Here is a 26,165-nt window from a genome sequence, read left to right as displayed (position 1 = left end):
TTTTGTTCATAGTTTAAATTTTTAGCTTAGAGTTTTATCTTAGAGTTTTTTTTAGAGTTGAAGTTTAGTTATGATATTTCTAAGGTCAATTAAGATGAAAAAACGTAGGAATGTAGGTTTGACATCACCAGGCACGTGCGAGGGAAATTTTTGTTGGTGGGGAGCTTAAAAAGGCAAAAAATGGGTGAACTACATGAGTTTATAAGACGGTTCGTGAAAATCCCAAGGTTTTTTCTGATTTTTTGGACAATACCCATACTCCTATTGATGAGGACTGATGGTTCTAATTCAATATTTTTTTCATGAAAACAAACTATTTTTTTTAGTTAGAGTTCTAGTTTAGTTTAGTTTTATTTAATATTTTAGATTTTAAGATTAGATTATTATCTTATAGTTTTTGTTAGAGTTCTAGTTTAGTTTAGTTTTAGTTAATATTTTAGATTTTTTATCTTATAGTATTAGCTTATAGTTATTGTTGAAGTTATAGTTTAGTTTAGTTTTAGTTAAGAATTTAAAGTTTTAGCTTAGAGTCTTAGCTTAGAGTTTTTGTTAGAGTTGAAGTTAAGTTATGATATTTCTAAAGTCCATTAAGATGAAGAAATTTCGGAGTGTAGGTTTGACATCACCAGGCACGTGCGAGGGAAATTTTTTTTTGGTAGGGGGCTTAAAATGGCAAAAATTGGTGAACTATATGAGTTTGTCAGACAGTTCTTGAAAATCCCAAGTTTTTTTCTGAATTTTTGGACAATACCCATACTCCTATTGATGAGGACTGATGGTTCTAATTAAATTTTTTTTTCATGAAAACAAACTATTTTCTTAACAAATTTTTTTTTTTGGACTTCGAAATTATTCAACTTTTTGTTAGAGTTCTAGGTTATTTTAGTTTTAATTAAGAGTTTAGAATTTTTAGCTTAGAGTCTTAGCTTAGAGTTTTTGTTGAAGTTCAGGTTTAGTTTAGTTTTAACAAACGAAACTCAGAGAGAAGAGAAAGTAACAAATGAAAAATAAAATAAAAAAAGGGTGAAAAAACGAGGATTTTGTCAGCCAGCAAACCATGAAGATGACAAAATATAAGCAAATATTTTGACAAAGACCTCCGCCAAGTCGTCCTCAGTGCTAAACAAAAAAGAAAAAGAAAAAAAAACGAAAATCTATTTTTCGTTTTTTTTTGTTTTTTTTTCGTTTTTTTTTTTTTGTTTAGCACTGAGGACGACTTGGCGGAGGTCCTTGTCAAAATATTTGCTTATATTTTGTCATCTTCATGGTTCGCTGGCTTACAAAATCCTCGTTTTTTCACCCTTTTTGATTTTATTTTTCATTTTGTTACTTACTCTCCTCTCTGAGTTTCGTTTGTCATGTATAGCCTGTGTGGTCTAAGAATGTATTTGAGTTTAGTTTTAGTTAAGAGTTTAAAGTTTTAGCTTAGAGTCTTAGCTTAGAGTTTTTGCTAGAGTTGAAGTTTAGTTTAGTAATAGTTAAGAGTTTATAGTTTTAGCTTAGAGCTTAGAGAAATTTAATTCAGCAAATTATGAAAAAAAAAAATTAGACGGTGTTACGTGCGCGCACGTAACCTCGTCAAAATTTTTTTCTTGAATTCCCCATTTGGATGCACAATACAGAAATTTAATTCAAGAAATTATAAAAAAAAATGTAAGTAAGTAAGTAACAAACTCTATGCTTTTTCTGCATCAATTGTCGGATATGTTGAATAAAATATACAAAGTCGACATAGCTTTATTTCATTTTTTAACGTTAATTTAGACGAGGTTACGTGCGCGCACGTAACCTCGATAGGCACTAACAGATAGGGTGGGTGGTTTGCTATTTCTGGCTTTTCAGAGCTAGGTTTCTTAGTCTCTCATAGGTGTGTGTTGTATAAAAGCTACAATTTGGGGTGGGTAGTTTGCTATTTCAAGCTTTTATGCAATAGGTTTCATAGCCTTTTATATGTGTGTGTTGTCTGAAACCTACAATTTGGGGTGGGTAGTTTGCAATTTCTAGCTTTTATGATATTTCTAAAGTCAATTAAGATGAAGAAATGTCGGAGTGCAAAAACTAAACTAGAACTCTAACAAAAACTCTAAGCTAAGACTCTAAGTTAAAACTCTAAACTCTTAACTAAAACTAAACTAAACTAGAACTCTAACTAAATCTTTAATCTAAGACTATAAGTTAAAACACCAAAGTCTTAACTAAAACTAAACTAAACTATAACTCTAACTGAAACTCAACAGTAAAACATCAAAATCTTAACTAAAACTAAACTAAACTAGAACTCTAAAAAAAACTCTAAGCTAAAACTCTAAACTCTTAACTAAAACTAAACTAAACTAGAACTCCAACAAAAAGTTGAATAATTTCGAAGTCCAAAAAAAAAATTTTTTTAAAAAAATAGTTTGTTTTCATGAAAAAAATATTGAATTAGAACCATCAGTCCTCATCAATAGGAGTATGGGTATTGTCCAAAAAGTCAGAAAAAACCTTGGGATTTTCATGAACCGTCTTATAAACTCATGTAGTTCACCCATTTTTGCCTTTTTAAGCTCCCCACCAACAAAAAATTTCCCTCGCACGTGCCTGGTGATGTCAAACCTACACTCCGACATTTCTTCATCTTAATTTACTTTAGAAGTATCATAACTAAACTTCAACTCTAAAATAAACTCTAAGCTAACACTCTAAGCTAAAACTTTAAACTCTTAATTAAAACTAAACTAAACTAGAACTTCAACAAAAACTCTAAGCTAAGACTCTAAGCTAAAAATTCTAAACTCTTAACTAAAACTAAAATAAAATAGAAATCAAAAAAAAACTATAATCTAATAATATAATATTAAAATATTAACAATTAAATTTAACTAAAATATGCTAGAACTATAACTAACAATCTGGTATAACACTCTAGTCTATAATTCTAAACTATTAACTAAAACTAAACTAAGCTACAAATCTAATAAAAACTTTAAGATAAGACTATAAGGTAAAACACCAAATTCTTAAATAAAACTAAACTAAAATAGAACTCTAAATGAAACTCAAATGTAAAACAACAAAGTCTTAGCTTAAATTAAAATAAACTAGAACTCTAACGAAAACTATATTATAATACTAAGTTAAAACTATTAACTCTTAACTAAAACTAAACTAAACTAGAACTCTAACAAAAATTTGAATATTTTTTAAGTCATAAAAAAATTTTTTAAAAAAAATAGTTTGTTTTCATGAAAAAAATATTGAACTAGAACCATCAGTCCTCATCAATAGGAGTATGGGTATTGTCCAAAAAATCTGAAAAAACCTTGGGATTTTCACGAACCGTCTTATAAACTCATGTAGTTCACCCATTTTTGCCGTTTTAAGCCCCCCACAAACAAAAAATTTCCCTCCTACTTGCCTGGTGATGTCAAACCTACACTCCGACATTGTTTCATCTTAATTGACTTTAGAAATATCATAAAAGCTAGAAATTGCAAACTACCCACCCCAAATTGTAGGTTTCAGACAACACACACACATATAAAAGGCAATGAAACCTAGCGCATAAAAGCTTGAAATAGCAAACTACCCACACCAAATTGTAGCTTTTATACAACACACACCTATGAGATACTAAGAAACCTAGCTCTGAAAAGCCAGAAGTAGCAAACTACCCACCCCAAATTGTAGGTTTCAGACAGCACACACCTATGAGAGACTAAGAAACCTAGCTCTGAAAAGCCCAAATAGCATCCCAAACTATAGGTTTCAGACAATAAACACATACAAAAGACTATGAAACCTAGCTCATAAAAGCCTGAAATAGCAAACTACCCACCCCAAATTGTAGGTTTCAGACAACACACACCTATGAGAGACTAAGAAACCTAGCACTGAAAAGCCCAAATAGCCTCCCAAACTATAGGTTTCAGACAACACACACCTACAAAAGGCTATGAGACCTAGCTAATAAAAGCTAGAAATAGCAAACTACCCACCCCAAATTGTAGGTTTCAGACAAAACACACCTATGAGAGACTAAGAAACCTAGCTCTGAAAAGCCCAAATAGCATCCCAAACTATAGGTTTCAGACAACACACACCTACAAAAGGCTATAAAAGCTAGAAATAGCAAACTACCCACCCCAAACTGTAGGTTTCAGACAACACACACCTATGAGAGACTAAGAAACCTAGCTCTGAAAAGCCCAAATAGCATCCCAAACTATAGGTTTCAGACAACACACACCTACAAAAGGCTATGAAACATAGCTAATAAAAGCTAGAAATTGCAAACTACCCACCCCAAATTGTAGGTTTCAGACAACACACACATATTATAGGCTATGAAACCTAGCGCATAAAAGCCTGAACTAGCAAACTACCCACCCCAAATTGTAGCTTTTATACAACACACACCTATGAGAGACTAAGAAACCTAGCTCTGAAAAGCCGGAAATAGCAAACCACCCACCCCAAATTGTAGGTTTCAGATAACAAACACCTATGAGAGACTAAGAAACCTAGCTCTGAAAAGCCCAAATAGCATCCAAAACTCTAGGTTTCAGACAACACACACATAAAAAAGTCTATGAAATCTAGCTCATAAAAGCCTGAAATAGCAGAATACCCAACCCAAAGTATAGGTTTCATATAACAAACACCTATGAGAGACTAAGAATCCTAGCTCTGAAAAGCCCAAATAGCATCCCAAACTCTAGGTTTCAGACAACACGCACCTACAAAAGGCTATGAAGCCTAGCTCATAAAAGCTAGAAATAGCAAACTACCCACCCCAAATTGTAGGTTTCAGACAACACACACCTATGAGAGACTAAGAAACCTAGCTCTGAAAAGCCCAAATAGCATCCCAAACTATACGTTTCAGCCAACACACACCTAAAAAAGTCTATGAAACCTATCACATAAAAGCTCGAAATAGCAAACTACACAACCCAAATAGTAGGTTTCAGACAACACACACCTATGAGAGACTAAGAAAAAGAGGGGACCTCTGAGCCTTGCCCTTGAGGCAGATCCCATTTATTCTCAATTCTGAGTATTTTTGGTTTTCCCTCCAAAATTGACCACTCTCTTCCCCTGCCCTCAGAAAGGTGGGAAGGAGGGGACCTCTGAGCCTTGCCCTTGAGGCAAATTCCGTTTATTTTCGATTCTGAGTATTTTTGGTTTTTAAATTGACAACACATTGAAGTATTTGCAAATGCTAAACCCTTTTCTTTTTTTCTCCACCTTAATAGGATCAAATTAGCAAATCATACTAATATCTTTTTTGCAATGTTTAGGAAGAGGTGGGGAATCCCCACTCGTAATTGCTAATCACCTTAACCCTTTTTCTCCATCGTCAAGTACATGCTCCAAAAATATTTTATTCAGAGATTTCATGTTAAAAAATTATCCTATCACTAATTACCCCTTTTTTGCAAATGTCAATCAACACCAAGGAACGTAATTTCCCCGAACACATCAAACTGTTTCCAAGGCAGATTATCTTTTTAAAATGTTCACGCGTGAGTGTAGTGTCTCAGGCATGGCTTTTTCTTGCGCAATTCCAATGTATCGTTCATATTGTATACACTTTTGAGGATATTCTTGTAGGGTTCTTGTGTAATTCCATGTATTCGTCGTGGTAATTAATACGATACTACTACTGAGGACGGCTTGTCGGAAGTCCTTGATTCTTTTTTGCCGAAATATCTACTTTGCCTTTTCGTTATTCTTTTCCACTGGCTGAAAGTTACCCTAGTTTGGGTTTTTTAATTAGTTTTATATATATTTTTTCTTCTCGTCTATTGGTTTTTGTCGGGCTATCAACAAACAGCAAAATCAGTAAAATCCAACATTCAACATTAAAATCAGTAAAATTCAACATTATCCTGGGGTTTACTCTCCAGCACTGCCCAAAGCGGCTTTGCTACGTCAGTAATTATTCTACAGATACATCACAACAGAGGTTTCGTTCTCGTGGCTACACGGTATGAGATATCAGATATTAAGTTAGTTCTTAATGATAAAGAAACACTCTGGTAAATCTGAACAGTAAGTCGTAAGACTTTACAGTTTGGCCTGCTATTTGTATGCTAGAGAAAAAGTTTCAGTAATTTTTAACAGCATACACCCTTTTAAAAATCTGGACACAAATAGTACTGTTTAATTTATTTTTATAACTCTTCTATTTGACTTGTAATGGAAAACTTGATACCATTTGCAAAAAAATCTGTTTACTTTCTTTGAAAGCTTGGATACACTTACGCTATTTGGATTTGGGTAAATTTTAAGAGCAGAAGTAGCCCCGAACGTTTGAACATAATACCCTCAGTCGTCTTGGGATACTGCTGAGATGCCTTATTGGCTATTAGCATTATCACAGTGCATTTTAATTTAATCTTAAGTCAACATTTAGTTTTTAAACATATAAAACTTGGATTTGAGGAAGACTAAAATATATTCTATAAATGATATACAAAAAATTTCTATATAAACTTTACATGCCCCCATAGCATAATTTACAACCCTTGCACCGAGGGCTCTGAGGGGGTTATCATCCTAAAAGACCTACTTTCCATAACTTTCAACTACGTTGAACAAAATGGATATCTCAATATTTGATTGGATGTGTTTGGGAAAGTGGTGAGCGTGAGAGGGGTGTTAGTCGCTATCCAATCACTTTCAACTATTAAAAAAGGCACTAGCCCTTTCAATTTCCAATTGAATGAGCACTTTTGAAGTTTCTACGACAACGCTTTAAATAAAAACTGTATATGCCCACAGGTCATAAGTTACAACTTCTGCCCTGAGGGCTGTGGGGGGGAGGGGTTGTCATCCTTAGACGTAATTTCCAAAATTTTTAACTATGTTGAATAAAATGGCTATCTAGGAATTTTGATTGGATGTGTTTTGGGAAAAGGTGGGCGAGAGAGGGGGGTTAGTTGCCCTCAAATTAATTTTGACTATTAAAAGGGGTACTAGACCTTTGAATTTCAAATCGAATGAACCGTTTTTAAAGTTTCAACGACAAATATTTTAATAAAAACCTTATATGCCCCCAGGGCAAAACTTATAATCCTTGCCCTGAGGGTTGTGGGTGAGTGTCCTCCTTGAAAATATGTTTTCTATCTGGAAATCACTACCCTGAACAAAATGGCTATCTCAAAATTTTTATTGGATGTGTTTGGGGGAATGATGGGTGTGGGGGGGCTAGTTGCCCTCCAATCACTTTCGACTATTAAAAAGGGCACTAGCTCTTCGAATTTCCAATCGAATGAGCTTTATTGAAGTTTCTACGACAACACCTTCTTTAAAAACCCTATATGCCCCCAGGGCATTACTTAAAACCCTTGCCCTGAGGGCTGTGGGGGAGTGTACTCCTAAAAAACATATTTTCTATGTGGAAATCAACTACGCTAAACAAAATGGCTGTCTCCAAATTTTGATTGGATGTGTTTGGGGGAATGAAGGGCATGAGGGGGGGAGGCTAGTTGCACTCAAATCACTTTCGACTATTAAAAAGGGTACTAGCCCTTTGAATTTCCAATCGAATGAGCCTGTTTTGAAGTTTCTACGACAACGCCTTCTTTAAAACCCTTATATGCCCCCAGGGCATTACTTAAAACCCTTGCCCTGAGGGCTGTGGGGGAATGTTTACCTCAATAACAAATTTTCTATAAGGAAATCAACTACGCTGAACAAAATGGCTATCTCAAAATTTTGATTGGATGTGTTTGGGGGAATGATGGGTGTGGGGGGGGGGCTAGTTGCCCTCCAATCACTTTCGACTATTAAAAATGTTACTAGCGCTTGGAATTTCCAATCGAATGAGCCTGTTTTGAAGTTTCTACGACAACGCCTTCTAAAAAAAAACTCATATGCCCCCAGGGCATAAAAAAAACCCTTGCCCTGAGGGTTTTGGGGGAGTGTCCTCCTCAAAAGCATATTTTCTATTTGGAAATCAACTACGCTGAACGAAATGGCTTTCTAAAAATTTTGATTGGATGTGTTTGGGGGAATGATGGGCGTGGGGTAGGGGGGGGGGGGGGCTTGTTGCCCTCCAATCACTTTCGACTATGAAAAAGGGTACTAGCCCTTTGCATTTCCAATCGTATGAGCCTGTTTTGAAGTTTCTACGACAACGCCTTCTATAAAAACCTTATATGTCCCCAGGGTATAACTTAAAACCCTTGCCCTGAGGGTTGTGGGGGAGTGTTCTCCTCGAAAACATATTTTCTATCTGGAAATCAAGTACGCTGAACAAAATGGTTATCTTAAAATTTTGATTGGATGTGTTTGGGGGAATGATGGGCGTGGGGGGGCTAGTTGCCCTCCAATCACTTTCAACTATTAGAAAAGGATACTAGCCCTTTGAATTTCAAATCGAATTAACCTTTCTTGAAGTTTCTACGACAACGCCTTCTATAAAAACCTTAAATACCCCAAGGGCATAACTTAAAACCCTTGCCCCGAGGGTTGTAGGGAAGTGTCCTCCTCAAATACATATTTTCTATCTGGAAATCAACTACGCTGAACAAAATGGCTATCTCAACACTTTGATTGGATGTGTTTGGGGGAATGATGGGCGCGGGGGGGGGCTAGTTTCCTTCCAATCACTGTCGACTATTAAAACGGGCACTAGCCCTTTGAATTTCTAATCGAATTAGCATGTTTTGAATTATTTGAGACAACGTCTTCTATAAAAATCTTACCTGCCCTAAGGGCATAACTTGCAACCCTTGCCCCGTGAGTTATAGGGGAGTATCCTCCTCAAAAAATATTGTCTATCTGGAAATCAACTACGCTGAACAAAATGGCTATCTCAAAATTTTGAGTGGATGTATTTGGGGGAATGATGGGCGTGGGGGGGGGCTAGTTGCCCTCCAATCACTTTCGACTGTTTAAAAGGGAACTAGCCCTTTGAATTTCCAATCGAATGAGCCTTTTTTGAAATTTCTAAGACACCGCCTTCTATAAAAACCTTATATGTCCTCACGGCATAACTTAAAACCCTTTCCCCTTGGGTTGTGGGGGAGTGTCCTCTTCAAAGACATATTTTCTATCTGGAAATCAACTACGCTGAACAAAATGGCTACCTCAAAATTTTGATTGGATATGTTTGGGGGAATGATGGGCGTGGGGGGGGGCTTAGTTGCCCTCCAATCACTTTCGAATATTAAAAAGGGCACTAGCCACTCCAATTTCCAATCGAATGAGCCCTTTTCGAACTTTCTACGACAACTCCTACGATACGAAGTGCCCGGGTATGGAGAAAAAACAAAAAAAAAAAAAAACACAAAACAAAAAACAACACATTGTACCCACATCGCTCTTTACTTAGGCAGCGCTATCGCGCTGCCTATGAAATGTCAAGCCTTCCAATCACTTTTGAGTATTAAAAAGGGTCCTAGGCCTTTCGATTTCCAATCGAATGAGCCCTTTTTGAGTTTCTACGACAAAACTTTCTATAAACACCTTATATGCCCCCAGGGCATAAATTACAACCCTTACTCTAAGGGCTGTGAGGGTGGTTGTCATCCCCCAAAACCTAATTTCCAGAACTTTGAACTACGTCAAACAAAATGGTTGTCTTAAAATTTTTATTCAATGTGTTTGGGGACATGGTGAGCGTCAGAGGGGCGTTAGTCGCACTCCAGTCACTTTCAACTATAAAAACAGGCAATAGCCCTTCCAATTTCCAATCAAATCAGCCCTTTCTAAGTTTCTACGACAACGCTTTCAATAAAAACCAGAACTTTCTGCAACGTTGAACAAAATGGCTATCTGAAAATTTTGTTTGGATATGTTCTGGGTACGGGTGGGCATAAGAAAGGGGTTAGTTATGCTAAAATCGTTTTCGACTGTTGTAAAGGCCATTAATCATTTCAATTCCGAATTGAATGAGCCCATTTTGAAGATTCTACGACAACGCTATGTATACAAGCCTTAGATGCCCCCAAGGTATTAACTTGAAACCTTGGCCCTGGGGGCTCTGGGGGTTTTGTCATCCTTAAATACATAATTTCCAGAACTTTCAACTACGTTGAACAAAATGGTTATCTCTAAACTTTGATTGGATATGTTTGGGGAAATGGTGGGCTTGAGAAGGGGTTAGTTGCCCTTCAATCACTTGCGACTATTAAATGAATACTAGCCCTTTCAATTTCCAATCAAATAAGCCCCTTTTTAAATTTCTACAACAATTATCTATATAAACCTTATATGCCCAAAGGGCATAACTTACGACCCTTGCCCTGAGGGCTGTGGGGTTGTCATCCTTAAAGACCTAATCTCCAAAACTTTCAACTACATTGAATAAAATGGCTATCTAAAAATTTTGATTGGATGTGTTTGGGGAAAAGAAGGGCGTGAGAGGGGGGCTAGTTGCCCTCAAATCACTTTTGAGACTATTAAAAAGGGCACTAGCAATTTCAATTTCCAATCGAATGAGCCCTTTTTGAAGTCTCTACGACAACGCGTTCTATAAAAACCTTATATGCCCCCAGGGAATATCTTACACCCTTGCCCTGAGGGTTGTGGGGGTTGTCATCCTCAAAGACGTAATTTCCAGAACTTTCAACTACGGTGAACAAACTGGCCGTCTTAAAATTTTGATTGGATGTGTTTGGGGAAAAGGTGGGTGTGAGAGGGGGGCTAGTTGCCCTCAAATCACTTTTGAGACTATTAAAAAGGGCACTAGCCCTTAGAATTTCCAATCGAATGAGCCTTTTTTGAAGTTTCCACGACAACGCTTTCTATAAAAACCTTATATGCCCTCAGGGCATATCTTACACCCTTGCCCTGAGGGCTGTGGGGGAGTGTCCTCCTCAAAAAAATAATTTTTATCTGGAAATCAACTACGCTTAACAAAGTGGCTATCTCAAAATTTTGATTGGATGTGTTTCGGGAACTGGTGGGCGTGGAAGGGGTTTTAGTTGCCTTCCAATCACTTTCGACTATTAAAAAGGGCACAAGCCACTCCGCTTTCCAATTGAATGAGCCCTTTTCGAAGTTTCTACGACAACTTCTTCGATACGAAGTGCCCTGGTCTGAAGGAAGAAAATAATAAATAATACATTGTGCCGACATCGTTCTTATATGCTCCCAGGGCATAACTTAAAACCCTTGCCCTGAGGGTTTCGGGGGAGTGACCTCTTCAAAAACATATTTTCTATGTGGAAATCAACTACGCTGAACAAAATGGCTATCTCAAAATTTTGATTGGATGTGTTTGAGGAAAAGAAGGGCGTGAGAGGGAGGCTAGTTGCCCTCCAATCACTTTCGACTATTAAAAAGGGCACTAGCCACTACAATATCCAATTGAATGAGCCCTATTTGAAGTTTCTATGACAACTCCTTCGATACGAAGTGCCCTGGTCTAAAACCAACAAAAAAAAAATAATACATTGTGCCAACATCGTTCTTTACGTTGGCAGCGCTATTGCGCTGCCTATGATAGTACTAATGATTTTTAATTGATTATTACATTTGTAGTAATCATTGCATGTAAAAACAGAATGACGTAACCTATTTCTTTTTCTGTCCTATAAATAAAATTAACCAATAAACCCTGTTCGGTAATAAATTATGTAATGTGTCAAATGGCAATCATCCATATTTCTATATAATAATTAGCAAAGTTGTTTAGGCTATGTTTGTCTGTAGTTTGATATTTTACACTTGAATTGTCTAAAAAAAAAAATTTATACAATATCAAAGCTTTAGATTCTGTAATCTAGTGGATGCCATGCCACTAGACATAAGTTTGGTAACATATTTATTTGAACAAGCACATAAGGAAAACCCATCGTTTTTTAGATTCCAATATTTATATAATTTTTTTCTTTCTTTCAACAAATGTTTCTACTTTGTTTCCACAAATAAAAGCTTCAAGAGTAACGGATCACAAATTGACAAAGCTCACCTTTTCCTTTATTGGGTCTTGAAGTCTTATTTTTACTGCCCTTTGATCGTCCCGCGTTTACCTTAGCAGATCGTGTTGCTGTTTCTGACTCACTACCCACACTAACTGACAACCTAGCCGGCTCTGTTTCAGACATCTTAAAGTATTTCTTGGCTTCCTCATGCTCTTTCATAAGTTGACTCATTTTTGGTGTTCTATTAGATTTCCTAATGATTTCGCTATTGTTCTTTTGTACTTCTGGGGATTTTTTGGGTTTCGGAATGAATGTGAGTTTACTTGGGGATTGACTTTTCCGCCGAGAAGATGTTGTTTTTGCATCATTATTCTTTTCTTCAGCTCCAGTTGTCTCATGTTTGACGTTTATTGTTACCATACTCCCATTGGGTTTCACTGAGCTTGGATCACTGCCATCAATTCTAGATGTATTTGGTTCAGCACTTGTCCCATGCTTCTCATCTATCAAATTAACTGCTGTGTCAGATTTCTCTAACACCCAGGATTCGTTGTTATGACTTTCTATCTGTTTATTTTTATGTTCTTGTTCCTCTTCTACACTCTCATCACCATTTTCACCATTTGTCACTTCACTATTAATTTTAAGCATCGTACTGCTTCCACCATCATGAATTAAACCAATTTCTTTCCCATCATTACGGGATACACCATTTTCTTCATTTCCATTGTCTTTAGTCCTATTTATCATCTTGCTATCGTTTGCAAGTGTACCATTTTCACCATTGTACATTACATTGTTTTTATTTTTATCATTGTGCAGTAAACTGTGTTTTTCACTTTCGTTATATTTTCCACGATTCGTCATTTCACTGCGGTTTTTATTCAGCATGCCATCTCTATATTTGTGCTGTGAACTGCTCTCATTTTGATCATTGCGCAATATGTCATTTTCTTCTGTATTTTTCTCACCAATTATGATTATGCCTTCGTTTTTAAACAGTGTGCCATTTTCACTATAATGCAATGCACTGTCTTTATTTAGGTCCCTCTGGAGTGCACTAATTCCTTTGCTTTCATTATATTTTTCACAATTTATCCTTTCGCTATTGCTTTTCTGCAGTTTGTCATTTCCACCATTATGCGGTACACTATTTTCAATGACAAAGTTATTTAGCGCACTGTTTTCATTACTTTCAGTACCTTTTTCGCCATTTGTCATTTCACTACTAATTTTATGCAGTTTACTGTTTTCATTTCGACCATTGTGTTGCGCACTATTTTCTTCACATTCATTATATTTTTCCCTAGTTGTCATTTCACTATCGTTTTTAGATAGTGCAGCAAATCCTGCCGTTTCTAAATTATCTGACATGGGACAGCCATTTCCCTTGACCACTGTAAGTGGTGACACAGATGACCTAGCTTTCTTTATGAAAGGTAGTGGAGGGCTGTCTCTTTTTCGCTTAGGTGAGCTGGTACCTACCTCAGCAGTGACTTGGCAATATATGGCATCAGGTTCATTTGTTGCACCAATCTCTGACATTTTAGATTTCTAGAAGAATAATATTAAATCTTTCTTTAAATTTGAAAACAAAAATCGTGAATACAGTTTGTCTTCCATATTTATATGTGAATCTTCGAAAACATGATAAAAATGTATGTGGGCGCACTTAGCTCTAAGAGAAGGATGCTATTCATTGGTGTGCACTCGAAAACAAATTTGGGACTTGGTGGGCACAAATTCATTTTCTACTAAAAGCCCAAAGTGGGGGATATACCAAAAATTTAAACATGTATAATTAAGCCCGTTGAGTTGTAGGCAATTAGTAGCGTATGTATAGCAAAACACATAGCATAAAAAATGATATAATCAAATCCGCAAATATTATCATAAAAAGTATTTATGTTTGGAACTGTGGAAGAGGGCAAACAAAAATCTGTCGACAAAATTAGATGTTGAAGGGGCAATTTTTTTTTAATAAATTGTTAATAAGATTATAATAATAGATTAATAGTTATAATAAATACAATAATAATTATGTGAATGAGTTTATACGCTTACAGGTTTACTGAAGATGGCAGTCATAACTTGATAAAGAAACAAGCTGAGAAATGGAAAAAATGACAGGCCGGACAAATGACCTTTTCGTACTCTTTCAATGTATCCTTTATTACTTCCAAAATAAAATTTAAAAGGCAATTCAAAGAAGTCATTCAGGTTTGTGTCATTGTACGGAGAACTGTCCCACTTTGTCGGTAAATTATGCAGACTGAAAAACATTGCATTATACCGGTTCAAACAAGGCAAACCTTCCTAAATCTTGGTGCTAAGAAATCAGCGGTAGGAAATCAGGCAATGGAGGCCATCCAACCATTTAGTTTTCAAATTATGCCAACTAATAAACCCTTGAATCATTTAAAAAAAATTACATATTAAGATAAGAAAATTTGCAGGGAGGATAATTTGCAGGGGGGATAAAGATAGACAGAAGTCCAATTACACACGACAAGTGTAATATTTTTTTCGAAAATGTTTCAAAATTCTGCGGTCTTTGAATCTACGAGGCCTATCAAGGAAAAATAGGGCTTTAAGTCCTTAATGTGGCCCACTGAAAGTTGCTATTAAGACAATGGTATCATTTAAATTAGGCAAAGTATAAGGATAAATCCATTCTTGTTAGAGAAACCTGACTTAACAATTAGGTTCTAATATAATAACTACAATATAGTAACTAGAATTTGAGGGTCACCCATAGAAGTATTAGTTAAAAAAGAACTTTTTTTAGCCTAAATAAACTATGACTTCAGTTAAATAAAGTATATATACACAACGGAAATGATGCAATACCTAGTCGCTGATGACAAGAAATATACTAAATCATTGCGGCCATCTTTTTTAATGTTGATAGTAGTATAAATAAGTTATATATACATATATATATATATATATATATATATATATATATATATATATATATATATATATATATATATATATATATATATATATATATATATGATATATATATATATATATATATATATATATATATATATATATATATATATATATATATATATATATATATATATATATATATATATATATATATATATATATATATATATATATATATATATATATATATATATATATATATATATATATATATATATATATATATATATATATATATATATATATATATATATATATATATATATATATATATATATATATATATATATATATATATATATATATATATATATATATATATATATATATATATATATATATATATATATATATATATATATATATATATATATATATATATATATATATATATATATATATATATATATATATATATATATATGTTTGTATCTTCATACGCTAAAAAACTATACTTTTTTGCATTTTTAGTTTTACAAAGAGCACCAATTTTTTTCTTTTTTACTTATTGCTGAAATATTCTCCTCTGCAAAGTTACAGGCAAGTAAAAGACACATATTTAACTAAGCTATTTTCAAATATTGCACAATTTTACAGTTTTATATATTGTTTGATTTCCAAGAGTAAATGGCAAGAGAGGGGAATGATAATTGAAGTCAGAGTAAAAAAAATGGCATCTCCTTCCTTTGGGGAGGGGGAGGAGGATGTTTTCTCTACTTTTATAATATTATATAAGTGTTTTTATCCTAATTACTGATGTAAAGCTTTAAACTTAATGGATTTATCAAAAATGAAACCAGCTATAGAGCCTAAGCAAAAATTTAACACAAAAATGAGGTTTGAAATCCATGACTACTTTCATTTGCCTATTGTCTGACTAATTTCTTGAAAACTTATTTTTGACAGATTATTGTCCGTTTTTATGTAAACCGATTTACAAGGCTATTTAAAACTTTGGAAGTCCCCTGCTCATCCTTTTACCAGATTTCCAAAAGTTGAGACCCTAGAAGTTAATTAAAATAAGAGAGTAATACTTCCTTTTTTATCAAAGATCAATGGGAACAATTAACGAAAATATATGGGGGGGGGGCTAGTTCAATTTTACTCTAATTTTATAATAAAGATACAGAAAAAAATGCGCTTTTCAAAATCTAGACGGGGACAGATGCCCCCCTCCCCAGTGGCACCATTGTCAGGTAGGGTAAAATTCCAGATTAGGAGCTTTTTGGAAAGCTTTGAAAAGTAGTGGCTTTAGGTTACTGAAACCTTAAGAATCGACCCATAGCCAAAATCATGCCCTAGAAAAGACTTTTGAAGCATTTACCTAGGTTCATTTGCCCTCTAAACGAAGCTGACCTTTAACAGCCATAAACAATGCTTATATCATGCTATAAACATAAGCTTTACAAATGGATCTACGGCACAAATGAGATTTACTGCTAAACAGCAATGAACTTGAATCTCGGTTAACCTTCAATTCAAGGTTAGCAGCAATAATCCTGATACCATTAGCCTACTAGTCCATGATCTACAAGTCTGTATATATTTTTTTTAAGGTGTCCTATATTTTTTATATCCCAATATGGTATAAATTCCAACCCAAACCAATGGAACAGAGCCTTCAAAATTAGAGTGAAAGAAAAGCAGACTCAAACCCAAACGAGTCTTCTGTGTGTCCATCATCTAATCTACTGTCTTCTATGTATTTTCCTAAGCCTTAACAAGAGGGAGTGAATAAAGATAGGAGGACGATGATCAAAACATCTTCCTTGGACAAAATTGAGGCTCTGGGTCCATTCCTAAGTGCTTTTCACCTATCTCACCTACCTACCACCGAGATACAGAAAAGCAACCCATTTAGAATTTTGCCCAGAAGAAATGGGTTACAATTAATGGTATAAATGTATATTAAGGTATGTTTTATTGTATAATTTTTAAGGTATAAAGAATTAAGGTATATTTCCAGTTTTGTCAAATGAACTAGATTCTTTTTTCTTTTTTTTCACACCAGCCACTTATCAAAATCTGTAGGAAATAATTTAAGAAATTGATGATCCCTCACCCTTCCATTTGAGGAATAATACATTTACCTGTTTAATCGTTTTCAGCAGTGGCGTAGTTTCGTCAAAATCTGAAGGGGGTGGGGCAAAGTTGGAGCCAATTTTCCTGAACCAAGGGAAAATGGCAGTGAAAAATAAAAAATATGCCATATAGTACCATAAAGGTAAAGATATAATAAAGAAAATTGACCCGTTTCTGTTGATACTTGAATTATGCAGGCTTATCTTAGTTTTGACGAGATTTCTGAAGAAACTAAATTTGAGCTGGGGGAGGGGGGACCAAGGTCTAGGAGGGGTGGTTGGCCCTCTGCTCCATAGCTAATTACGTCTCTGGTTTTCAGTACCTGAATATAGTAGTCCTTTGTTGGAATTTTGCTTAATGCCCTTTTCTCTCTTCTTTTTATTTTCTCTATCTGTTAGGTTTCTTGCAATGACTGCTGTCTATGTAAAAACGATATATTTCATCACACTTTCACGTGGTATAATGAATTATCCGTTTTCATGATTACATTATATAAAAAACGCATACAGCCAGGGGGGGGGCTTACATCTACTGACCTCCTATTCAAAAACTCAATGTTTTATATGAGGTTCAAGTATAATTTCTTAGATTTTAAATAAAATCTACTGATTGTTTTTTATTGTGTTTTAATTCATTGTCCCATTAGACATACTCCTAACATTTTTTTTTTTTTTTTTTTTTTTTTTTTTTTTTTTTTTTTTTTTTTTTTTTGCTCACACTATATAAACAGAACAGAAAGAAACATAAAAAATAGAGTACATACTTATTGTAAAATACATTGAGAATTCATTGTAATGATTTTCCATTCCTAATACGTTTTCCATGATTATTTTCCAGGCCTAGGTAAACTACTTAGGTATATGAGACAAATAAAAGATGATGCAAGATTTAGTAACTTTGTTTTATGACAACCCCTTTACTCTTAGACAATATATAAAAATAATGTTAAACAAATGCAAAAACAAAAATGATAATGCAAACAAGTAGATTTTAAGCTAAGCAAGACAAGACCAGAAATAATTTGCATCAAATTATTAGTGTTTGTAAGCTAATACTAATGATAGATGAACAATGTGGTTAATACAATTTAGTGTACTTGATGCATCATTTTTGTAATTTAAGGAAAAATTAAAAATGTAATTGGCTACAACCAATGGAGAATCATCAGGGGTGACACTCAGGGGGGGGGGTACAGTTTTCAGTTTTATTTCCTCCTCCTTGATTTTGAAAAATACTTTTTTGGTAGTTTCATTAAAAAATTAAGGAAAAAAATTGCACCCTAGATTTTGAAAAAATCCTTTCTTCCTCCTACATTATCATCAATTGAAACCCCTCTGCAAACCAAGTGGGAAATTTTGGGGGCTCAGTTATACTCCTCCCTAAAGCGTGAAAAGCTCCATATAAATATATATATTTTTTGGTAGATATGCAGTTTTTCATGTAATTTAGCTAGGATAAAAAGGAATACATTGCTAGATACCTTTTTTATCTTTTTTCATAAGCTAGTAATCGCTTTTGGGGGAAATTACATTTTGAGCCCTTAAATGGGCTAAAACCTAACCTAATTTTCAAAAAGAATTTTAAGAAAGAGCCTGAATCCCCTCAAAAATGACATCATAATAAATCTGACGGGATTTTTGAGGGGTTTTAGGTTCTTTTCAAAAATTTCTGCAATTTTTTTTTCATAGTAACAATTTACTATTCAGATTAATGAAAATAATAATCACCATTCATGAATCATCAACAAATGTCAATTTTTTTCACTAGTTAGATTTTTGAAAACACATTTTTAAACTTTGGGTTACTTACTATGGGCTGTTTTAAGCCCTTTTAGACCCTTTAAGGGCTCAAAATATAATTTTCTCTAGAAGCAATTATTGAATTAAGAAAGAGTATAAAAAAGGCATCAAATAATATATCTAATTTCATCCTAGCTAAATGAAGTGAAAAACTGTATATTTACCTATTTTACACTATGTCCAGGCTAAAGACATTTTTTCATGTTTGGCCCTCTTTCAAATGATTTGCTAACCCTTCTAGACAATACTCTGATCACACCCTTAGTTACAGCATGTTAAATAATGTTTAGTTATCACCCAGGGCTTATTAATCTTCTATAGGCTATATATTTCCCAACTCAATGGTGGCCTACATATTTACCAACTCAACAACAAACAAAAGGAATAGCAAGCTTAGTAACCTATATTCGTTAAAAAGACCTCTTTTGTTTGCAGATCTTGACCTCAGGCACAGATTAGTGCAAAAATTGCAGGAAGGGAGGGGGGCAAGGCCTGGAACTTAATAATGTTGAAACAAATTTTGCAAATAAGGTTATAACCTCTTTGATTGGTAATTCTTGGCTTAATTACAAAATTTTACAAAAACCTGCAAGAACAGGGGAAACAGTGCATAGCCTAATTAAGGTTGCTGGTAAAAGATTCTGGCATATTTTCTTGGTTGCTGTGGCTACAAATTGCTATGTTTTTTTAATAGGAGGGGGGTAAAGTGGCCTTTTCAATAATCTTATATATATTTTCAGGAAAGGCACGGATTTCCGTTAATTTCTATACCAGTTCTTTCAAAACGTATTACTAGGCTACATGGAAGTACGGAGGGGGGCAGCGGCCCCCCCCCCTAGAACTTCAAACCTACACTAGATATGGTTGAAAAAAGGTAGATGGTTAAAAAAGCAGTTGATAAAAGGTAGATGGTTGAAAAAGCTGGAAATAAACAGCTGGAATGACATAATAAAAGTCAAATAAGAAGCTAATGTCTTGGAAAGATTTAGCTCTAATCCAATAAGACTGATTAATGCTGAAGCTTATTGATGATTTATGATTTTTAGTGTTCATTTATTAATAAAGATTTTAAAGATATGATAGAACTTGCTGGCAATGCAAGGTTTTGTAAACTGCCAATGTAACTTCAGCCCCACACCCTTTATCACAGAATCGGCTGCCCTTCCCCCTTGAGAAGAAGCTACGTACGCCCATGCTAGGCTACTTTACACCTACTGTATTCATAGCCTGCACCCAATCGAATCAAAATAAAAAATCATAAATTGTGATAATCAAAAATATAAAAGGCAAATTAAACTATTCAAGCTCGTGGAATAATTTGGCTAATTTATTAAATAATACGATACTTTTTGTGTCTATTCGTGACCTCATTGAGCATTTTATTCTATGCGAGAACTAAAATGTGATCGCGTGAAAGTTACTAAATTTCGATTTTGTATTGTTTCGTAGCCTAAAAGCCACACTTCCGCTTATACCGTAATATTCAATAAAACTAAACTTGTTATTTTTAATAAATGTTACCTTGTCCAAAATGAGCTTAACAGGTCCTTGTTTCAAATTTATCGTATATATTAAGGATAGAAAATAAAAAAATTTCTTCGTCTTGGAGATGGCATTAAAATATTTTAGATAGCGTAGTGGTATAGAATTTTCAAAATTACATAGAATCTTATTTTTCTGGTGTTATTATCAGAGAGTTTTCCTAAAGGCACGTTTTGTCGTTTTCTCTTATGTTATTTTTTCTCAGTAACATTATTCTATATCTAATATGCAGCATTTCTTTATTCAATGACATTCAATATTTAATAACAATTTTTCAAAAACAATTGAACGAAGCTCCAGTTTTTTCATTACATAAATATTTTCATGAACAGTATCCCAAAGGGCTACTTAGCCCGTTATTTGGGAAGCAACTTAAAAAAAAAACTTATTAATAATAATACTAAGCATATTCATACTAAGCTATACCTGGAATAGAGAAACAAGGAATCGAAAACCATCTCACCGACTGTTCACCTGAATGTGGCCATCACCTAACTATCAAAATCCAACCAATTTCTTCCTGTGTCATCGAGGTACTAACGCTAACTAAAAAATATCCACCAATTAAATATTCTCAAACATCACTGGCTCCTAACATAAAATTTGTATGTGTTCATGGTTGCAGCAATAGCTGCAACCTAGTAAACAAAGATTTACAGCCCCTAGTAAACTATCTTATTATTAGTGGTTAACAACTCACAGTAGCACCAAGCCGCCTGAGGCCAAAGCGTGCTCGTCGTCCATCCCAATGTATTCAAAGTCTCCCGTTTTTACACCCTCCCAGGAAGTTCCTATTTCTCTTAAATCTTTCTTTACGACATCCTCTCCCTAGGGCCGTCAAGTATGGGGGAGGGTGGAAGCCCCCCCCCCCAATGTTTTCTGTCGCTCGGTAAAAACAAAAGTCAATAAAATCGTGACGCGAAGTGCCACGATTTTTCCGAAGACGCTAAAATTCTTTGTTCTGTTAAATAAAGACTACAAAATACTGACAATGTCATCAACAGAAATTTTGAACTTGGTCAGTAAACGCAGCAGTTTTACCGACTCCTGCTGTGAGTTTACAGATGACACTACAATTTTCTATTTGATTAAATAAAGAGGACTGAAATAGTGACATGATATGAGCCGAAATCTGAATCTCGATTGGGAAATGCAGTGGTTTTATTGACTCGTGTAATAATTTTGCGTATTGTATTCAAAACGGACATTGTAATAACTATTGAAAAAAAAAACAGTCGTTAAAAATGACTATCCAGTCGCTAAAATCCCTTGACCCCCCCCCTTAAAAAATGGCTATTAACGACCCTGTTCCACCCCAACCACGGACAAAAATTTAAAAACGCTTTTTGAATTAAAACTATTATGTGAAAAAAAAATACATTTCAGCCTGGTTTAAGAATGGTAACTATGATTTCAATTAGTTGTAACGCTAGAAGTTTATTGAAAAGACAAATTTATGCGCATTTCTTGAAGGAACCAAGTGGTTTTTGGAATGTGAGAACTATGAATCAGTTATCAAAGACTGAGCAAATGCTCAGAAAGATTAAACAGTACAATATTAACGTGCTGGCCCTAAGTGAAATTCGGTGGAAAGGTTTGGGCCAAGAGAACTTACAGGACGGATATGTGTTATTTTATGGTCGTGATGATGCTCATCATAGATCATCATGTTGTATTATAGCCACACATTTGAAAAAAGTCAGAATCACAGCCAGAATCAGCGTCAGCCACAATTATGTACCCGTATGTGATTTGTCGAGTCCAGCATTTTTCAACTCTCAAGCATCAAGTTTACGACTGATCAATCATACTAAGGTTTTAAGGCATAATTTTGAAAACTGAAGGGATTAAAGGTTAGAAAAGTGGTTTAACTAAGTTTAAAATAAACCTGTCTAAAGATATAAAGAGATGCAAGATATCACATTCTTTTTTTAACAAGATCTAACTCTTACCATTTGAACTAGTGTCTTCCAGGTGATCAATCCAAGATTTCTATACTTGAATTTTCGTACATCTAATTTTTGTTTCAAGTTTTTGGTTATCACTAGAAAATACAAATTAGTTTTGATAGATGATTTCAAACAAATTACTTGATATTTCAATATTTTCTTCAGTAGTGTAAGTGTGATGTTAAAATCCAGCATACATCCATATCATAAATAAATCTTGGACTTTTTATGGACTGGTATGACTATTTTGCGGTTTGGGCGTAGATTAGCCATATGCATAGAAACTGAATTGTTCTGAATTGTTACCAATCATTCTGATGTCTTAGTATTTTGGTTTCAGCCAACAGGATGCTTTAGCAATAAAATCAGTGTCACACACAAAAGGTATATGCTACAGATGTCTTTGTGCCCTATATTACAATATTGAAAAAAGTAGTCAGTTATCTAGGTGGTTTTATGATGGCGTCAATGCGTGCTAAAAGCCTGAAAAATCGAGAATAAACTAGCACAAGCACCAACTTGATTGGCACGATACAATTATCTCAGTTGAACGTCTGTATTGCACTAATTTTGTCTGTGATCAGTGTCAGATTTATCAATTATCCTTTTGAAGTCAATTTCCATCATTGCTTCAAATTACTTCAATACGACAAAATCAATCTACTTTTCAAAATCAAATAAATGAAATATTAATTCCTCCGCTATGGGATAGGAAAATTCCAATGGGATAATTTATAAGGGTTTCTACTCAAATTCTGCATGGTGATCCTTATTTTTTTGCAATTTACCTCAGTAAAAGATGATTCGAAGAGAAAGGGAAACTGACAAAGAAGGAACTTTTTAGCGGCTTAACTTAGGGTGTTTAAAGTCAAAAATACATGCACCAATGGCAGCGCACCGCTGCCCAGCATCATGAAAGGAAATTTAAAACCATATTAACAAAGCCTTTAGATTTTTTGGGATCTACATTGCCTATTACTATTAAAGACTCACTGCAGCCCAAATTCGCCTGATGGCAACAATGCTACCCACGCTCCTCTTCCATCCTTATTATTTTCAAAGTCTCCCTCTTTCTACTCTCCAGAGAGTTTGTACTTCCCTTAAATTTTTCCTTACAACATCCTCCCACACCACTTGAGAGTGACTTGTTTTTTGTTTGGCCTTATACGGTTGCCCAAAAAGGACGCTCGTGGGCAATCTATCATCCTTCGTCCGCAGAATGTGTCTTAGTCATATCAAACTTTCTCTCATTATAATCCTAGAAAGAGGGATTAACCCAAATTTTTCGTATAGCATATTGTTTGGGATACGACCATTTAGCTGGGTACCCAAAATCAGTGGCGGATCCAGGGGGACATGCGCCCCCCTAACGTGGCCTAAAGTAGTGTAATTTACTTGATTAACGCAAGTGTGCGTTAATTAAACTTACTCCTAATGCAAGTTTATTGGATCAACCTAGTTTGCGCCCCCCCCTAAAAAAATCCCTGGATCCGCCCCTGCCCAAAGCAATCCATAGGTAATTTCCCTGGAAAACATCTAGAAAATCCTCCTCCGTTTTTCGGACCGCTGACAACCTAAAAGTAGGTGTTCTTTTATTTTTCGCTGTTTTGTTGATCGTAAAATAATAAGGGTGAAATTAGTAAGCAAAACATATTATGGTTTATAGAAATTTCGTCTTTCGAAACAATTGTAATATAATTTAGGATGTTTTGTTATTTATCTTTGTTTTCTTCAGGTGTTCATTCAATTCAGGTTTTGTTAGATAAAAAAAAAAAAAAAAAAATAGATGGCGAACAAATTTCATTTGAGCGAAATTCATTTAAGAAATAAAATATAAATTTGTTGAGCTAAATTTTGAATTTCAGATTGGTTGTATGAAATATGACCAAATTAGTTTCGAATCCACTAATTTAAGTAGCAATTTTGTTTACTGGTAAGCCTTTTGGATATTTTAACATGTTTAATTGTGATCTTAGGCCTAGTCTGCAGTTAAGGCCTAGTTCTGTCAAAAAAATCATCAGATCAAAGGTAAATCATTTAATATATGGCTAGATAATAGTCTTTCCTACGGCCTCCTTCCAAAGGAAACACTAAAATAATCTGTGCTTTAAAATATAATTATATTTCTAAGGATTTTTTAAAGTTTTCCATTGGTTGGCAGAGGAACCCATGGTCAGCCCCCCCCCCCCCCACAGTCATTTTCTGGGTACACCACTGAATAAATCTATACAACTTGATGTCTTTTGTATGCTATTTCATAACTCAGTAATCACTTTTTGGTGAATTACATTTTGAGCCCTTAAAGGGGCTAAAACCTAACCAGTAAATTTTCTGATTAACTCACTAGGCTAATGATATAGCTAAGAAATAGACATGTCTTTCTTTACACCCTTCCAATAAGTTTGTATTTCCTTTAAATCTTTCCTTATGACATCCTCCCACCCCATTTGGGGATAACCTGTGTTTTGTTTGGCCCTAGACAGTAGCCAAACAAGGACAATCTTGCATAATCTGTCAACCTTCACCCATAGAATGTGTCCTAGCAATCTCCACCTTTCTGTCATTATAACTTTTGTCATTATAAATTAACCATGCATTTTTTGTACAACTTGCTGTTTGAAATACAGTCGGCCAGTCAAAACAATCCATCAGAAATTTTTCTGGAAAACATCTAGCAAATCCTCCTCTGTTTTTGCACCACCTGTGCTTTCAAACCATACTTAACCACTGTCATCACTGTAGCTTCCAATATTATAATCTTGGTTTGCATAGGCTACTTATCTTCCTATTTTTCCAAACTTTTTCAACTGTGAAAAAAACACCCTGGGCCTTGGCTATTCTACTTAACATCTTTTCTGCACCCAATATCTTTACTAATAATATTACCTAGGTAAGTGAAGCTGTCCACTTTACTGGTATTTCTTGTTACCCAACATTACCTCTTCACTTTCACATATTTTTACTGACTTATTCTTCTTAACATTCATTTCCAAATCTGTTAAATTCTTTCATTTTGCTAACATTTTCATCTAGGATGCTTAAATCATCAGCATAATCTAAGTCTAGGAGAGTTTTAATTCTGTGTTCCACCATTGCCTTTGCTGAGCTCCTTAGGACAAAGTCTGTCAAAATGATCCATGTAAATTGAGGTAGGATGCAACCCTGCTTAACTCCTGATTTGATACAAAACCAGCTACTAACCTCATTTCCTACCTCAACTACAGCAGTATTATTCTTGTACATGGCACTAATCTGTTTAATGTAATTGTTGGTTCTTATTAAGAATCCAATAAACACACAAGAAGAAGTTTTGTTAATGCTAATGAAATAAAACAAGATAGGATGAAAATATAATAGTTTAGAAATAAATTTGGGCTATATATTTGTACATTAGGGGGGGTACAGCATAGCATATATTAAATACATAACCTAACCTAGGTATCTTTTTTCCCCCCTTCAACCCCAAAAAACTAAAGTTTAAATCTTTGTTATGGAGTGAACAATACCTCACAAGGCAGCAAAAACCTGTTTTTCATTAGGATCTTTGATATTTTATATGTGGTTCTTCTTGCATGTTTATCAGATTTTTAATAGGTACCTAATTATCTGGTATACCATACAAGGATAGGACCTTTGCTAAAAGCTCTTCTATCCACTGAATCACATGCTTGCTCATAATCTATAAAACTTAGGACTAAAGGGGTTTGACAACTCAGGCACTTATCAATTACAAATCCAAGAGTGAAAATTCAGTCAATGCATCCTCTCCCCTTTCTAAAACCACACTGTTCTTCTCTTAAAACTTCATCTACAACATGTCTAACAGTCTAAGTCTAAAAAGTATCATCATACTATTTACTTCCTACAAAAACCAAGGCAGGCAAATGTATGCCCCAAATTGAGTATATATGCAATAACTTTTCCATTATTTTGACAAACTGTTAAATCAATTTGAAGAAAAGAGTGGCTTT

The 26,165-nt window shown here is 34.5% G+C and overlaps 2 protein-coding genes across 6 annotated transcripts in view; one reads left to right on the top strand and one right to left on the bottom strand.

The window, feature by feature from the left end:
* The window catches only part of LOC148947329 (uncharacterized), a 58,617-nt gene extending 38,336 nt beyond the window's left edge, over positions 1-20,281 (bottom strand). For 2 of the 5 annotated variants that reach the window (XM_089097017.1, XM_089097016.1), the window contains exons 1-2: positions 20,225-20,281; positions 11,909-13,415 (exon numbers count right to left, since the gene is read on the bottom strand). In XM_089097017.1, coding sequence (XP_088953143.1) covers positions 11,909-13,406 — 1,498 coding nt within the window. In that variant the 5' untranslated portion in view covers positions 13,407-13,415; positions 20,225-20,281. Of the gene's footprint in view, positions 1-11,908; positions 13,416-17,667; positions 17,759-19,289; positions 19,303-20,049; positions 20,132-20,224 lie in introns of those variants that run through there. The other 3 variants (XM_089097019.1, XM_089097020.1, XM_089097018.1) reach the window with 3 other exon arrangements.
* A 3,716-nt stretch (positions 20,282-23,997) lies between these two features.
* Positions 23,998-26,165, top strand: part of LOC148947325 (SLIT-ROBO Rho GTPase-activating protein 1-like) — a 707,344-nt gene continuing 705,176 nt past the window's right edge. The window contains exon 1 of the mRNA XM_089097014.1: positions 23,998-24,127. The gene's annotated coding sequence lies outside the window, so the exon portion shown is untranslated. The remainder of the gene's footprint in view (positions 24,128-26,165) is intronic.

This window comes from Artemia sp. Qi Xiang Cuo, chromosome 11 (genome assembly GCF_049724085.1).
Source record: "Artemia sp. Qi Xiang Cuo chromosome 11, ASM4972408v1, whole genome shotgun sequence".
NCBI lineage: Eukaryota > Metazoa > Arthropoda > Branchiopoda > Anostraca > Artemiidae > Artemia > Artemia sp. Qi Xiang Cuo.
The sequence above is the reverse complement of the archived record's forward strand: the minus strand, read 5'-3'. Positions and strand labels throughout refer to the sequence as shown.